At 43.7% G+C, this 15,852-nt stretch overlaps 1 protein-coding gene across 1 annotated transcript; it reads left to right on the top strand.

Moving 5' to 3' along the window:
- The first annotated feature begins 6,674 nt into the window (after window positions 1-6,674).
- LOC140069441 (uncharacterized) lies at window positions 6,675-15,398 on the top strand. Its single transcript, XM_072115142.1, has 4 exons — window positions 6,675-7,029; window positions 10,137-10,263; window positions 11,297-11,370; window positions 14,372-15,398. The coding sequence occupies exons 1-4, from the start codon at window positions 6,708-6,710 to the stop codon at window positions 14,761-14,763; spliced, it is 915 nt and encodes a 304-aa protein (XP_071971243.1). The 5' UTR covers window positions 6,675-6,707; the 3' UTR covers window positions 14,764-15,398.
- The last annotated feature ends 454 nt before the right edge of the window (window positions 15,399-15,852 follow it).

Below are 15,852 nucleotides of genomic sequence, written 5' to 3'. Positions count from 1 at the left end.
AACCCTAGGGGGTCTGATCACTTATACAATATACTGCAATATACTTTATTATAGAATGCTTAATGACAGCTCCGAGCCTCTAATAGGCTCCTAGCTGTCACAGCAACCGATCAGTACCCTAATATAGCATCACGGCAGGTGCTGAACCACATTTAAAGATGGCAGCACTGTTAGGTCAGGTTCAACCAGTTCAACAGGTTTGAACAGGTTTGGCCGTCTCTTTTCATTGCCAATCGGCAACCCAACCCCCCCCCCCCCCCCACTTACCTGTTGGTTTTATCAGAGGGAGGCTATCGGTTGCTATTACAGCTGGAAGCCTATTAGAGGCAGATACCTGTCATTAGATGGTCTGCAGAAAGATGGAGCGGCCTGTGAATTTACATAGAGTGAGTTGTCATGGGTGTATATTGCAATTCAGTAGTATTGTAGTATATTGTACAAGTGATAAAAACCCCTAGGGTACTTGAATCCTCTAAGCCTAGAAACACAATAAAAATCATTTTAAAAAAAGTTAGAAAAAATATTATTAACCTAGTTTAAATCAACCCTTTTCCCTAGGTCACAAATACAAATAATGTTCATAGTGTCTGAATGGCGTGCCAGAGGCAGCATGGAGTGTTATAAGCTTTATTTAGAAATTCTGTAACCAAGACTATATGGGGCACATTTACTAAGGGTCTGAAACGCGTTTTTCCGCCGGGTTTCCTGAATGTTTCTGATTTGCCCCGGGATTTTGGCGCACGCGATCAGATTGTGGCGCATCAGCCCCGGCTTTCACGCAAAATAGGGGGGACGTGGCCGTCGGAAAACCTGACGGATTCGGAGAAAACGCAGAATTTTAAAAAAAAATTGTGTCACAAAAATAGCACTCACATACACCGAGACGAAGAAGGTGAATTACGGTGGACTTCAGCGAAGCAGCGAAACCTAGTGGACATCGGGCGCACGACCTTAGTGAATCCCCGCAGAACCCGAACGCGCCGCTGGATCGCAACTGGACCAGGTAAGTAAATCTGCCCCATTGTATAGGCACAAGACTTATAGGGGGCCCATGGCCATCCAAACCACCAAATTTTATACTGAAAAGGATTTTCACCCATGAAATCCTCTGTACCTTCTCTAAATACACATATACACAAGAACCATTTCAGGACCTCAGATCGGGGGTGACCACAGATAAAAAGGAGGCAGAAGGGACACATCCTCCATTTACCAAGAAGCTAATTCTAGTTACATATGTAGGAAGTGTATCCCACTGATACAACCCAGCACACGTCTCCCTTGTGTTTATATCTGTTGTGTCCAGTAAACTCGAAAGTAAAAGTACATTCAGCAGCTCCCCCGGCACTGAACTGTCTGGTTTCCAGTAACTCCTGCCCTTTTACCGCTCTGTCAGATCTCTAATCCTTTTCTCTCTCCGCCCTTACCAAATAAGTTGCAGAAAGATTTTGTTGTACATTTTTGTCTACTATTTAGAAAAGCAATATTATTTGCAGACCATAAAAGGCACACCGGGAGGTACATGGGGTCTAAGTCCTAAGTTTAAGCTTCTTAACGCAAAATATGTACCGTCCTCCAGAACTTATCACCTTCTTATGATTATAAAACTGTCTTGGGCCCCTTTAGACTTCAAGACCCCTATACCCCCTACAACTATGCCCCATAGTATCAACCATAAATAATACACACCGGCTACAAGTTATGCTCCTAGGATCTATTGTGATTCTAACCCTTCATGTCTTAGTCTCTCCATCCCTGAATAACCTCCTTATTGTAAGGATCAGTAATAGACTCTTTATGATCTGTAAGTGACTGTTTACTCTAGCAACAATATAAGACAACTTTTTCTCTCTAGAACAAGGGTCAGGAACCTTTTCGGCTGAGAGAGCCGTGAACAACACATATTTTAAAATCTAATTCCTTGAGAGTCATACAATATGCCCATGCCACCAGTATATAGGTAGCCATAGCACATGTCACCAGTACAGTAGATAGGTAGCCACAGCACATTCCCCCACTAGTTAGTCACAGCACATTCCTCCTAGTAGATAGGATAGACCCCCCAGTAGATCGGTAGTCACAGCACATGCCCCCCAGTAGATAGGTAGCAACAGCACATGCCCCCAAGTAGATAGATAGTCACAGCGCATTCCCCCCAGTAAATAGATCGTCACGGCACATTCCACCAGTAGATAGGTAGCCACAGCATATTCCCCCAGTAGATAGGTAGCCACAGCATATTCCCCCAGTAGATAGGTAGCCACAGCACATTCCCCCAGTAGATAGGTAGCCACAGCATATTCCCCCAGTAGATAGGTAGCAACAGCACATGACCCCAAGTAGATAGATAGTCACAGCACATTCCCCCCAGTAAATAGATCGTCACGGCACATTCCCCCAGTAGATAGGTAGCCACAGCATATTCCCCCAGTAGATAGGTAGCCACAGCATTTTCCCCCAGTAGATAGGTAGCCACAGCACATTCCCCCAGTAGATAGGTAGCCACAGCATATTCCCCCAGTAGATAGGTAGCCACAGCACATTCCCCCAGTAGATAGGTAGCCACAGCACATTCCCCCAGTAGATAGATAATCACAGCACATGCCCCCCAGTATATAGGTAGCTACAGGACATGCCCCCAGTAGATAGTCACAGCACATCCCCCCCAATAGATAGATAGTCACAGCACATGCCCCCAGTATATAGGTAGCCACAGCACATCCCCCCCCCCAGTAGATAGGTAGCAACAGCATATCCCCCCAAGTAGATAGTCACAGCACATGCCCTCAAGTAGATAGATAGTCACAGCACATGCCCCCCCCAGTAGCTAGGTAGCAACAGCAAAAAAAAATAAAAACATTAATACTCTCCTACCTTCACTCATGCTTGGGTCGCACAAAGTAAACAGGCAGTGGTAACACGCTCCCTACATCCTGTGTTTGGCATTTTGTGTCTTAGATGCATACAGCGCAGGTCCCTATTTATTTCAGATTTGTCTGCTATCCCGATGCCGCCATCAAAAGAGCCACACCTGGCTAGCGAGCCTAGGTTCCCGACCCCTGCTCAAGAAGATATGCAGGATGAGTGTAATGAGGAGTTCCCTCTCTAGAACTTTATTAGTTTTAGATCTTTACATAGGAGGCTTTTACTCTATATGACCTATATGACTGTTGACATTTTTTATTTAAATATTTATGGATGGAAAAATGGCGATTTGGGCCATATCAGAGATCAGTATCCATGGTTGGCCTATAAGCCTGTAGGCTGCCATGGCACCCTCCAATGATGTCTGAGATGGCAGTGAATACCGACAGTGCTGTTTTGTGCTGCAGTTGGTTTCGTCCCCAGCACATAACCCCTGCCCGCCGAGGCCCTTTATCGTTTTTGACATTTCAATTTACATTTTGTGAAATCTTTTGCCACCGATGTGGTGGATCTTCCTCCATCTCCTCATCAATGCCAAGCTTCACTTTACCAAATTTACCATAAGAAGCCCTGTTTGTAGTTTGAATAAAATCCCAGCATGCCATAGTATTACGCGCTATCATCAATTAATAGAAAGTGATCATCATAAGAATTAAAAATAGTCATTTCCTTTATGTAAACCAGCTCAGCCGTGCGCCACTGATGACGTCATAGTGTGCACTGGCCGGCAGATGGCGTGGACGCATCTCTGCCGGCTGCTACAGCATAAAGAAAAAAGAAGAGGAGCACACTAAGGGTTCTTAAAAAGGTTCATACTTGGCCTGATAGATCACTATCCCAGGTAGCCCTGCAGTCCTTCACACTAGGGGTTCATAAAGGGGCTCATACTTGACCTGATAGATCACTATCCCAGGCAGTCCTGGGGTCCTTCACTGGACTCCAGGGCTGCCTTGCGACACCATCGCAACCAGACTCCTTCTGCAGCCACTTATATACTGCGGTCCATGTTCAACAGTGGTGTTTAAGGATTTAAACATGCTTCATGACCGCCTTAGAAACATGATACAATGATCATTAAGGGGTTAAGGAAAGGACGTTTTTTTAGTAATGCACATGCATGAGCTCTGTAGAAGAATTCAAAACTAAATTACAGCGATTAAGGATACAGTTTATATGCGAAGATTGTTCATAAAATCAAGAGTTTATTCACCCCTTATTCCTTCCTCCTCCCGGACATCACTGGGTCTTGGGCAGGAGAATGGGAGGGAGGGGTAGGAAATAAGCGTTAATGAAGATAACATCCTGTTTCAGGATCATACCGCCAGCATGTCAATGTGCTTTTTAAAAAGAACTACCCGAGGCAAGTGGTGGATTTCCTTTAATTATCTCATGGTCCAGTTTACAATGTACCAGTCCTCCAACATACTCACTAACTTAGCACACAGTTATTCACGGATAATGGTATATAAAGCACTGCTAGAGTCACAAAACTGCCATCCTTTGACCGTACCATATAGGTCAGTGATGGGAACCTTTTAGAGACCAAGTGGCCAAACTACAACCAAAACCCACATATTTTTCACAAAGTACAAATTCAGCAATTTAAGCAGTAACTTATTGCTCCCTGTCCTGTCACAGGTTTCAATTGTATTGGTGTCCTAAAGACACCAAAACAGTAGAAAGAAAGAGGAGAAATTCAGATTATTATTGTAGCTATCTTCCAGAGTCCCCTGAACAAGTTGAATCACAGGGCTCAAAGCAGGAGTTCCAATGTTAATTCAGCTCTGTCCACACATCTTCATTACTCATACTGATATGAATATGATACATCCTGGGAAGCCTGGGACCGCCAGAGGAGGCCTTTTAGTTCTGTCTGGTGACCTGGGTGCTGGGGTGATGGCCTAGGTGCCCACAGAGAGGGCTCTAAGTGCCACCTCTGGCACCCGTGCCAAAGGTTTGCCAAGTAAGTACAGAGGTGCATAGCCCCGACTGTGCTTGGGACACATTTACCCGACGTCTTGTTTACTTCTTCAGAGCAGTGGCTCTTGTGTTCATGTCACAGTTTACACAGATGCAGGAAACTGTGTAGAGGGAGCAGCAAGAGCTAGGAAAACAGGTGAAGGAAAACTGTCCCTTAATGTATGGCTAAGCTAGTCCCTGCCTGCGGGGGCGATGGTCAGTTTCCCTGGACTAGCTCCGGACCCGACAACTTCTCTCTCTCTCTGAACACAAACACCTACCTGGAGAAAGTAAGAGAAAGGAATAAAGAATACTAGGGTCTGGTGTACTAAATTTGGTCCTCCCTAACAAAAAGATTGCTGCAAGTAACTTGGCGAACTAACAATCTCAGCATGCACACAAACACACAACCGAGACTGAATACAGGAAGGAGGGCAATAGGGAGGCAAGGAATAACAGGTAACAACCAGAGCAGATCCTCAAAACACTCACTATTAAATAAACACAGGGGAACAGACAGGAAAGTGGTGAGTGCATACAAGAGAACAGACAAACTTCAGAATCTCTCACCATAGAAAAAGTAACAAGTTACTGGGGAGAAAGGATGTCCCAACAGAACAGAGCCAGGGATAAGCTGCAGATACAACAATGCCTAGAAAAAACTGAATGACAAAACTAACCTTAAAAGGAGCCCGGCCACTTTGATAATACAAATTAACAGAGCTGAGAACAAAAACCCCAGCAGGTAATGCAGAAACACCAATAACAAAAAGGTAAAAGAGGTAAAAAAGGTAAATCATAAGAGGTAAAAAATAATCAGGCTGCATAGCACAGTGATAGAGAACCGACCAGAAAGGCCAAAAGACGCTGGTTTAAATCCTAATAGTTCACACATGTTGTACATAGTTACAATAAAGATGATCTCACTTTTGCATCCAAAATCGAGTGCCTGGATTTTTCTTTGTGCTATTAACGGGGTAGGATCCTGTCCAGGGTAGTGTGACTGATTATTGATTTTAAAGGAAATCTACCACCAAGAAATTGTACACCAAGCACACTGACATACTGGTGCGCGCCCCCTCCGGCAGGATGTGCTCTTCTTTTAGCTTTATATACCCTTGTTTTATTCTAATCACCCTGAGGGTTTCCAAACTGTTAATTGTGCCTGGAGCCCTTCAGGCTCATTTGCATACTATTGAAAGCCTTTTTTTGTAACAACCAGGGCATAAGAAGCTAAAAGAAGAGCAGATCCTGCCAGAGAGGACACACACCAGTATGTCAGTGTGCTTGGTGTACAATCCTTCATCCTGGTGGTAGATGTCCTTTAAGTAAATTTACAGGATTAAATAATTGAATGCACATATTCATAGAGAGGTAGAGGTCTATCACCTCTTTTTCTTTCCAGTTCTGAGACTTCACATCCCACTTATCAGTCACATGACCGGGTTACAGCTCAGTCCCTTTCAAGTGAGTAGGGCTAAGCTGCAATACTAAGCATAGCCACATTACAACAATTGGAATTTTTTGAGCAGTGAAGAGGTCATGGCACTAGTCCAAATGCTCTGGTCTCTTCAATCTGATGATCATAGGGGTTTCTGGTGTGAGATCTTTATTGACCTTATATTATGTCATCTATATCAGTGTCCAGGGAAACAAATAATGGGGTGACTCTTAAAAAATGATATCTTACAAGACCTTTAGCAATGTGATACACCAGGGGAGTGGCAAGATGCTAAGTAAATGTGAAAGTAAAAGCTGCAATATATTAAACTTCCCGTGCATGAGTCAAAGTAGTAGAAGACAGACATCGAGAACAGCACAACATGTCCACAGTAATGGATGTCCAAGAGAGGAGGAAATATATCCAACAGTTCACAGTTAATTCTGTGGCGGAGAATGGCTGCAAGAGAATTCTCATTCAGTTATTCGGATTAATGGGACACGGCAAGTCTTCCTTAATCAACTCCTGTATATATACCCTAGGGGATAAGGAATATGAAATGAAAGTGGAGGCGAGTGGGTCTGATGGTAGCCACACAACGGAGAGAATCACCTATCAGCTGACGGAGTGCATTACCATGGTAGACAACAGAGGGTTTCAGTATATGGCAGACAATGAATTTGGACAAGTATACGCTCAGCTGGGTAAGTGCTCGCTACACTGATATTAATATTCTTCAGAGCTTCTTTGACAACTGACAGAGCATCAGAACGCCTTAGAAAATGGGTCTCCCCATGGTAACTATATCCCTGTTAGCCTAATGCATACTGTTGGAAATACATTTAACCCCTTAACGCTGAAGCCACTTTTCACCTTCCTGACACGGCCCATTTTTTCAAATCTGCCCTGTGTCACTATAAGTGGTTATAACTTCAGAACGCTTTAACATATCCAAGTGATTTTGAAATTGTTACACATTGTACTTCATGTTAGTTACAAAATTTTGGTTGTATGTTTTGCATTTATTTATAAGAAAATCAGATATTTGGTGAAAATTTGGAAAAATTCTCAATTTTCGAAATTCAAAATGTTCTACTTTTTCCACACATGAGTCATAACACCAGAAAACATAATAACTAACATTCACCAAATGTCTACTTTATACCTCCGTGGTTTTTTATACATACTATCATTTTTGTAGGATGTTATGGGGCTTTGAACGTTAGGTGCGATTTTTCACATTTTCATAAAAAAAGCAAAACCCTGCTATTGAGGGACCTGCTCAGGTTTGAAGTCACTTTGAGAGGCCTAAATAAAAGTAAAACCCCATAAATTACCCCATTATAGAAACTACAACCCTCAACGTACGTAAAACAACTTTTATGAAGTTTGTTAACCCTTTAATTGGTTTACAGGGGTTAAAACAAAATCGGATGCAATTTTGAAATTTTTTTTTTTTACTAAATTAATGTGTTTTTCATAAAATGTACAAATTCTCAGTGGATAAAATACCAAAATGCTTCACAAAATTTGATACCCAATCTCTCCCGTGTATAGTAATACCCCATATGTGGTGGTAACCTGCTGTATGGGCACACGCCAGGGCATCGAGGGGGGAGCTGCGCCATTCAGAGCAGATTATGCATTGTCACTTTATAATGGCTATACAATCTTTATTTTTTTTGGCAATTTGGACATATAAGGACTTATTTTTTGCGACATGAGATGAACTTTACAAATACTTCATTTTAGTGGGTCTGTAGCTTTTTGATGAGATTTTATTAACTCTTTAATGTATGGAGGAAAAATTGTCAATTTTGGGTTCCTTTTTTTTGTATATTTTGGGGGTCGTACACCGTACACTAAAAATACTATAATATTTTTATTCTCTAGATCACTACGATTATGGTGATACCTCATTTATATAGTTTTTTATATATTTTACAGGAAAAAAACAAATATAAAGAAAATCTCCTTTGTTTTTGCATCGCCATCTTTTCGGAGATATAACTTTAATATTTTTTTGTTGACAGTGCTAGTTTAGGGCTTATTTTCTACGTGTTGAGTTGTCCTTTTCAGTGGTACCATTTTGGTGCACATAACTTTTTTTTGATCACTTTTTGGAACATTTTTGTGAAGGGATTTTATGAAAATTTACATTTTTTGGCGAGTTTTTTGCGTTTTGTTATTACGGCGTTCACCGTACGGGTCCAATAATGTTTCTGACTTATTGTACAGATTGTTATGGACGCGGCGATACCAAATATGTGGGGTATTTTGGAAATTTTCTGGTTTTTTCACTTTATTAGATGTGTATAGGGAATGTTTGTGTTTAGGGGGACTTTAACTTTATTTAATTAATTATTTTTATTCAAAAGTGTGTTATTAGTGTTTTTTTACCTTTTTTCTTTACTTTTACAGGTTAGCTTGAGCAAGTGATCCATTGCTCACTTGTTCAAGCTATTCTTCACCTAATACAGTGTAATACAGATGTATTACACTGTATTATGTGACACACTGAGCATGCTGCGCATGCTCAGTGTGTCACAGCCGGGTCCTGCCAGAAGGCAGGGACCCGGCTCCCGGCAGGAGGATCGCACAGCCCCGGGCACCGGCAGTCCCGGGGCTGCGATCGGAGCAGCGGACCCCCCCCCCCCCCGGTAAGCGCCGCGGGGGGGTCCGATTCCAGCTAAAATGCCCCTGACACGCCGCGGTCAGCGCGACCGCGGCGTGTTAGGGGTTAACACCCGCGATCGGAGAAATCTCCGATCGCGGGTGTTAGAGGCAGGTGTCGGCTATAATATATAGCCGACACCCGCAGCTTCTGGCGCCGGCTCCGTTCAGGAGCCGGCGCCAGAAGCTTGACGTACTATTACTGCATTTTGCGGGAACGCACCTCCCGCCATGCAGTAATAGTACGTCAAATGTCGGGAAGGGGTTAAAGGAAACCTACCACCACGGATCTACGCATAAAGGTAGATCGGGTGGTAGGTGCATCTATAGGATGTGAGGGTAGCCCTTTTAAGGGCTAATCCTCACGTCCCCACAATCTTTTATTTCCCTACTATACAGATTTTCTAAAAAGGCTAATTAGCCGTGGAGTAGCCAGAGCTGAGGCTACACGTTGCGGCTACTCCACTTCCCACTAGCCTCTTTGATCCTGCTACCAGAAATCTTCGACGTGCAGCTATGAGGAGCTGCGCGTCCGCGAAGCCTGCCTTCTGTGCATGGTCAGAACAGCAAGCCTGCGGCTGTGCGGCCTCTGCTCCGGCAGGCTTCACGGGCGAGGAGCTGTGTGCCGAAGATTTCTGGTAGCAGGATCAAAGAGGCTACTGGGGCATGGAGTAGACGCGCCATGTAGCCTCAGCTCCAGCTAGTCCACGCCCCAGTAGCCGCTTTAGAAAATTTGCATATTAGGGAAGTAAAAGTTTTTAAAAGATGGTGGGGACGTGAGGATAAGCCCTTAAAAGAGCTGTCCTCACATCCTATAGATTAACCTACCAACTGAACTAACTTTATAGGTAGATCTGTGGTGGTAGGTTTCCTTTAACTACTATGGTTATAGCAAATTGAAGTTATTTTAAAAAAATTCAAATGCGTATTTTGGATCCATAGATTCCTGTTCATTAGATGGAGGCTGAAAAAGCCCAAATTCTGATGATATCTTTGGGAGTCTGAGTAGTATAGCTCAGTAGACTGCACCGTTCAAGGCTGTGGTATCTGATAACCGCACAGTATACAGGGTAGAGGGGGGGGGGGGAATGCCTCTCAATACAAATCATTACAACATTCTTCATTCTTGTTCTTCCAGGTAATTTTTTTCCTCTCAACCAGAAAGTGGAGTGGAAAAAAGACTTTGTTGAGTTAATGTCCAAAGTGGAAGATTCAGACGCGACTCCGAATTACTCGGACTTCATCGTTCCAATATTTGTTCATAGGTAAAATTCCAAACCAAAAAAAAGCAGGATTTTATATATTTCTAGATAGATGGATATTAGTCATATGGGTTTATCAAAGGGCCAATATTCACCTAAATATCATGTCATTTATCCACATGGTCCTGGAGATGCCGATCCCTGTCCTTACCCGTCTTCCTTTGATGTTTGTTTTACATACCTCTCTGTGCCCGAGGTTGGTAGGAGAAAATAATTTGGGAATGCTTTCAATTATACATTAAAACACCATTAACCCACCGAGCTTTTGTTCTTAGACACAGCTTTGACACGCTCAGAGCTGATCCGACACTTTCGCACCTCGCACCACTATGTGTGCTGGTAATTGTAGATCAAAGAGACAGCTCCAGCAATGGTGAAGATGGACCAGATAGCGATATAATTGCAAGGGCCCCGTAAACTTTTTAACTTTGTATTACAGTACTTTATTTTGCACTTACAGGCAGTCCCCAGGTTACGTACAAGATAGGTTCCATAGGTTTGTTCTTAAGTTGAATTTGGATGTAAGTCAGAACTGTATATTTTATAATTGTAGATTCTGACAAAAAATTTTTTTTGCCCCAGTGCGATTGGAGTTTCAAAATTTTTTGCTGTAATGGGACCAAGGATTATCAATAAAGCTTCATTACAGACACTTTACAGCTGATTGTTACAGTCTGGGACTATAGTAAAGCATTCAGAGAGCTTCACCAGAGGTCACAGTGGGCAGAGGGGTCCGTCTTTAACTAGGGGTCATCTGTAAGTCGGATGTTCCTAAGTAGGGGACCACCTGTACAGTCTATTGAATAAATGACCTATTTTAGAGCAAGTGGTGTGGCAGAACCTTATTCCTATTATCCTACTGTGTTTTCCTTCTGGGCATTGGAGGACGGCTCTGGCTTCCGCTGCTCAATTAAAATACAGTAGATTCACAATATTTTTTTCAGAGTTGGAGGATATGGCTGCATATGGTAACCGGACTGAATGGGTGCACCATTATTGCACATCATCTAACGATTTCCAGTTTATTCTTTTGCAGCGCAAAGTCCGTAATGAGCGACACAGAAATTTCATCTGTGAAAACATTTTTCTCTGGCTGCAAAAATATGACAGGTACGTCTTTCTATAGTCAATGTCTTGAAGACAACAGTTCTATGAAAGCATGAGCCTCTACTAGATATGCACTGCTAAGAGGATGATGTAATCACTGTGTTGTCCCTGCCAGGCAGAAGTAACCAACCACTGCACCATCCCCCAGCTGATGTGTATCAGTGATCCAGCTCAGGTTGATTAGTCTTGTCTTGGCTGTTCAGAAAGCTCCGTGTGTAATGTTTAAGTGCACGATGAGTCTTTGGCTGAAAAAGAGATTATGGGTCTTCCCAATATTGTAGACTTTTTTAAATTACCTAAACTTTAGTGCATAAAACAGTACTACAGGCAGTCCCCGGGTTACATACAAGATAGGGACTGTAGGTTTGTTCTTAAGTTGAATTTGTATGTAAGTCGAAACTGTATATTTTATCATTGTAGTTCCCGACAATTTTTTTTTTTTGCCCCAGTGACAATTGGAGTTTCAAATTTTTTTGCTGTAATAGGACCAAGAATTATCAATAAAGCTTCATTGCAGACAATTTTAAGCTGATTATTGCAGTCTGGGACTATTTTAAAGCATCCAGAGAGCTTCAACAGAGGTCACAGTGGGCAGAGGGGTCTGTCTGTAACTATGGGTTGTCTGTAAGTCGGGTGTCCTTAAGTAGGGGACCGCCTGTATAACAAAACTTGTCACAAAGAAACTATAAAATAACTAAAAGTATTACATGCAGAAAACAAGTTTTCTACATAGGTTACCAGAACCAAGATTCCTACATAGATATGTTACCAAAACCAAGAATGCAACATAGATACAGCAGCAGAACCAAGATTACTACATATATTCAGGGCCAGAACCAACCAGATTGATCACAATGGCCCAGATTTATCAATAGTGAGGAATAATGTGCAGGGTGCACCAGATTGTTGAAGATTGGCGCACGGTCTTCAATATTTTGGTGCACATTGTATGCGCAAGTAGTACTGAGTGCACCAGTTATTTCTATTGGGCGTGTGCCATAATTATATCAGACTTTTGACACAAATGTGGCACAGTGTGAATTGGCATCAGACTGCACCTTTTAGTGCATAGTTTTGTGTTGCAACAGACACAATGCTGCGCAAAATTGGCGCAAGCACTTCATAAATACATGCACACACCATTTACAAAGAACTGTGTTAAAGGGATTGTCCGAGGGTATAAAAAAACCCTTGGATGCCGGGATGGGGCGGGTTAGAAAAAAAATAAACATGTACTTACCTCCGCAGTCCCTCCAGGCGTCCTGTGATGTCACCTCTCTGGTCCGTAGCCCATGTAAACGAACAGGGGCATAGAAGCCGCGCATTGCATTCAGCTTACAACCGGCCGATGAGGCTGGCCACACCCACTCATCCCGCATTAAACAGCTGTGGGAATAGGGACGGGTGGGCATGGCCATCCACCTTGGCCGGGCGTAAGCTGAATGCAGCGCGGCTTCCATGCCCCTGTTCGGGACGCGGAAAGGGACTGCGGAGGTAAGTACATGTTTATTTTTTTTAACCCGCCCAATCCCGGCCACCCAAGGGTTTTTTTATACCCTCGGACAACCTCTTTGACCTTTTAACACAGTTGTTAACCCTGCATTCTACACTAGACACCCACAGTAGTATTGTAGTATATTGTATAAGCAAAGCAGAAACAAATATAGCAATTTTGTAAGTTTCACAGCATTTCACTGCAATTTTTTTTTCCAGTTTCCTAGTACAGTACGTTGTGTAAAATATCAAATGGTTCAAATGGAACAAATTGTGTAAACCTTTTTTCAAAAAAGTCCCTCGTACAACTCACCAAAGAGAAAAATTTTAAAAAATGGTTTTTGGAAGATGGGGAGTTAACTAAATGGTAAGGTCCAGGTATTGGCACATTCAAGCTCGCTAAGCAGTAGTAAAGAAACGGTGTGATGGAGGGAGAAAAGAATTATTCTTTGGTGGTGTAAAAGTGATGAGCTTGGTTGTCATGGGTGGTGGAAAGTACTTACCTCTCCCCCGGGACAAGGGTTATACTCCCTTTCCCATTGGTGATCTAATGTAGTTTAAAGGTTAATGGTTACATCTCTAATAGCCAAATAGTTAAAGGGAACCTACCACCACGAATCTACCTATAAAGGTAGATCGGGTGGTAGGTGGATGTAAGGGACGTGAGGAGAGCTCTTTTTAGAGCTAATCCTCACGTCCCCGCTAACTTTTGGGAAACTTTATTAACCTAATATGTAAATTTAGTTATGCGGCTACTGGGGCGTGGAGAAGCCGGCACGAGGCTACACAGCGCGGCTACTCCATGCCCCGGTAGCCACATTACTCCTCCTACCCTGTTGTGTGCGGCATGCGCAGTAGCTCCGGCCTCGGAGCTGGGACTGCTCAGCCGGCGTTCTCGGACGAGGGCTCCTCGTAGCTGCGCGCCGGACACAACAGGGTAGGAGGAGTAATGTGGCTACTGGGGCGTGGAGTAGCCGCGCTGTGTAGCCTCGTGCCGGCTACTCCACGCCCCAGTAGCCGCATAACTAAATTTACATATTCGGTCAATAAAGTTTCCCAAAAGTTAGCGGGGACGTGAGGATTAGCTCTAAAAAGAGCTCTCCTCACGTCCCTTACATCCACCTACCACCCGATCTACCTTTATAGGTAAATTCGTGGTGGTAGGTTCTCTTTAAGAGAAAATGGGGGTCATTTACCAAGGGAACGGATCACGTTTTTCCCCCGGGTTTCCCGAATTTACGCCCCGGGATTTTGGCGCACGTGATTGGATTGTGGCGCATCGGCGCCGGCTTTCACGTGACAGAAATCGGGGGCGCACGACCTCAGTGAATCCCGGCAGAACCCGAATCAGCATCGGAAAACGCGCCGCCGGATCGCGACTGGACCGGGCAAGTAAATGACCCCCAATGCATTAAATGCACTTACATATTGCATTTCGAGAAACCTAGAAACTTTATGCTACTTACTGTATCCCAGCACCCAATTTAAGTCTGTGGTTTTCTTGTTGCAGGTGTGTATCCCATAGTTGTCCTCACTCATAGACTAAGTAAAACTGACAGTAATTTAGAAGGCAAGTTTAGAAGAACCGGTGCAGAACAGATCCTTGAGGTGGAGAATTACACTGGACGTGACAATATAAAGACACGAGGAAGATGTAGTGACCTGCTGGCGGTGATTGAAAATGCACTGAGAGATGTGAAATTCCGCATTGAACAGAACTGGAACCCGGTTACAGAAAGGATAAAGCGCAAGAAATTCCTGCTGAAATTTATGCATGACTTTGCAATTGCTGAAAAAGAAAAAGAAGCTGTGAAGAAAGTACAAGAAGCTAGAAGAAACGAATACAACAGACTAAAAGAAAAAGCAAGCAACATGTGGTTTGCTAGATTTCCAGAGTTTTAATTTTGTCCCAAGCCTGAATTTCAACAATGTTTAAGAATCTACCGTACATACTTGTGCATAAGCCGAGTTTTGCAGCACAAAAAATGTGCTTAAAAACCCAACACGGCTTATACATGAGTGACAAGAAACATACTTTTTAGCTAAGAAGTGCCTGGTTCTTAGGGCTCATTCACATGGCTGTTCATGGGGACGTACATGCGGTCACAAATTTGCGGCCTCATATACGTCCCCATACTCGGCAATAGCGGCTGGGCGGTGGTATGGTGCCTGCTCTATCTTTCTCTGAGTGTGCGGCCGTGCGCCGCTGTTTCCTATGGAGGGAGGAGGGGTCACCTCCTCCTCCACTCCAGAACACGGCAGTATGCCCGCACGGGCATACCGCGTGTGAATAAAACCTGCACGGCCATACCCTCCTGACTGCTGTAATGGCGATCGGGTGAAGAGCTGATAAAGCATTTCACCCGATCTCCATGACTGAAATACCTGTGCACTACTCTTATCTTCCTGAGTTCCTGACATATAAGAAACAGGAGCTCCGATTATGTTATCAGGTCATGTGACATTGACTGGAGAATGGGCTGTATACACAGGGTGAGATGAACTATTCCCTACATAAAACATCCTCCCCCAGTAATGAACAGCCTCTTCCCCCTCCAATATATACACAGTCTCCCCATGTATACACAGCCTCCCCCCATGTATACACAGCCTCCACCCCCTGTATATACAGCCTCTGCCCCTTTTCCCGTCTATACACTGCCTCTGCCCCTCGTCCGATGTATACACAGCCTCTGCCCCCCTCCAATTTATACACAGCCTCTGCCCATGTATACGCAGTCTCTCCCCTCAAAAAATCCTTGTACTCACCTTTGTGCTTCACACCCGGTGCTCCCCTGCAGCTCCTTTCCCACCACCAGCCACGTCTCCAGTATAGTGACACAGGCCTGTGTCCTGCAGTGCAGTGTGCACAGGCGCGCGGTGCTGCACCGCTCTGCCTATAAATTACATCAATGTCTTAAAGACACCGATGTAATTTATTTTTCAGGTGGCATGGACTAGCCAGCCATTGGCAAGTCTGTGCTACCGGTG

This window comes from Engystomops pustulosus, chromosome 7 (assembly GCF_040894005.1).
Source record: "Engystomops pustulosus chromosome 7, aEngPut4.maternal, whole genome shotgun sequence".
NCBI classification, from domain to species: domain Eukaryota; kingdom Metazoa; phylum Chordata; class Amphibia; order Anura; family Leptodactylidae; genus Engystomops; species Engystomops pustulosus.
The sequence above is the reverse complement of the archived record's forward strand: the minus strand, read 5'-3'. Positions and strand labels throughout refer to the sequence as shown.

Bases quoted from the DNA above. Each gene is read 5' to 3' on its own strand.
- LOC140069441 (XM_072115142.1), top strand. From the start codon at position 6,708: ATGTCCACAGTAATGGATGTCCAAGAGAGGAGGAAATATATCCAACAG. The intron at 10,264-11,296 runs GTAAAATTCCAA...ATTCTTTTGCAG, and splicing joins GTTCCAATATTTGTTCATAG to CGCAAAGTCCGTAATGAGCG. The intron at 11,371-14,371 runs GTACGTCTTTCT...TTCTTGTTGCAG, and splicing joins TGGCTGCAAAAATATGACAG to GTGTGTATCCCATAGTTGTC.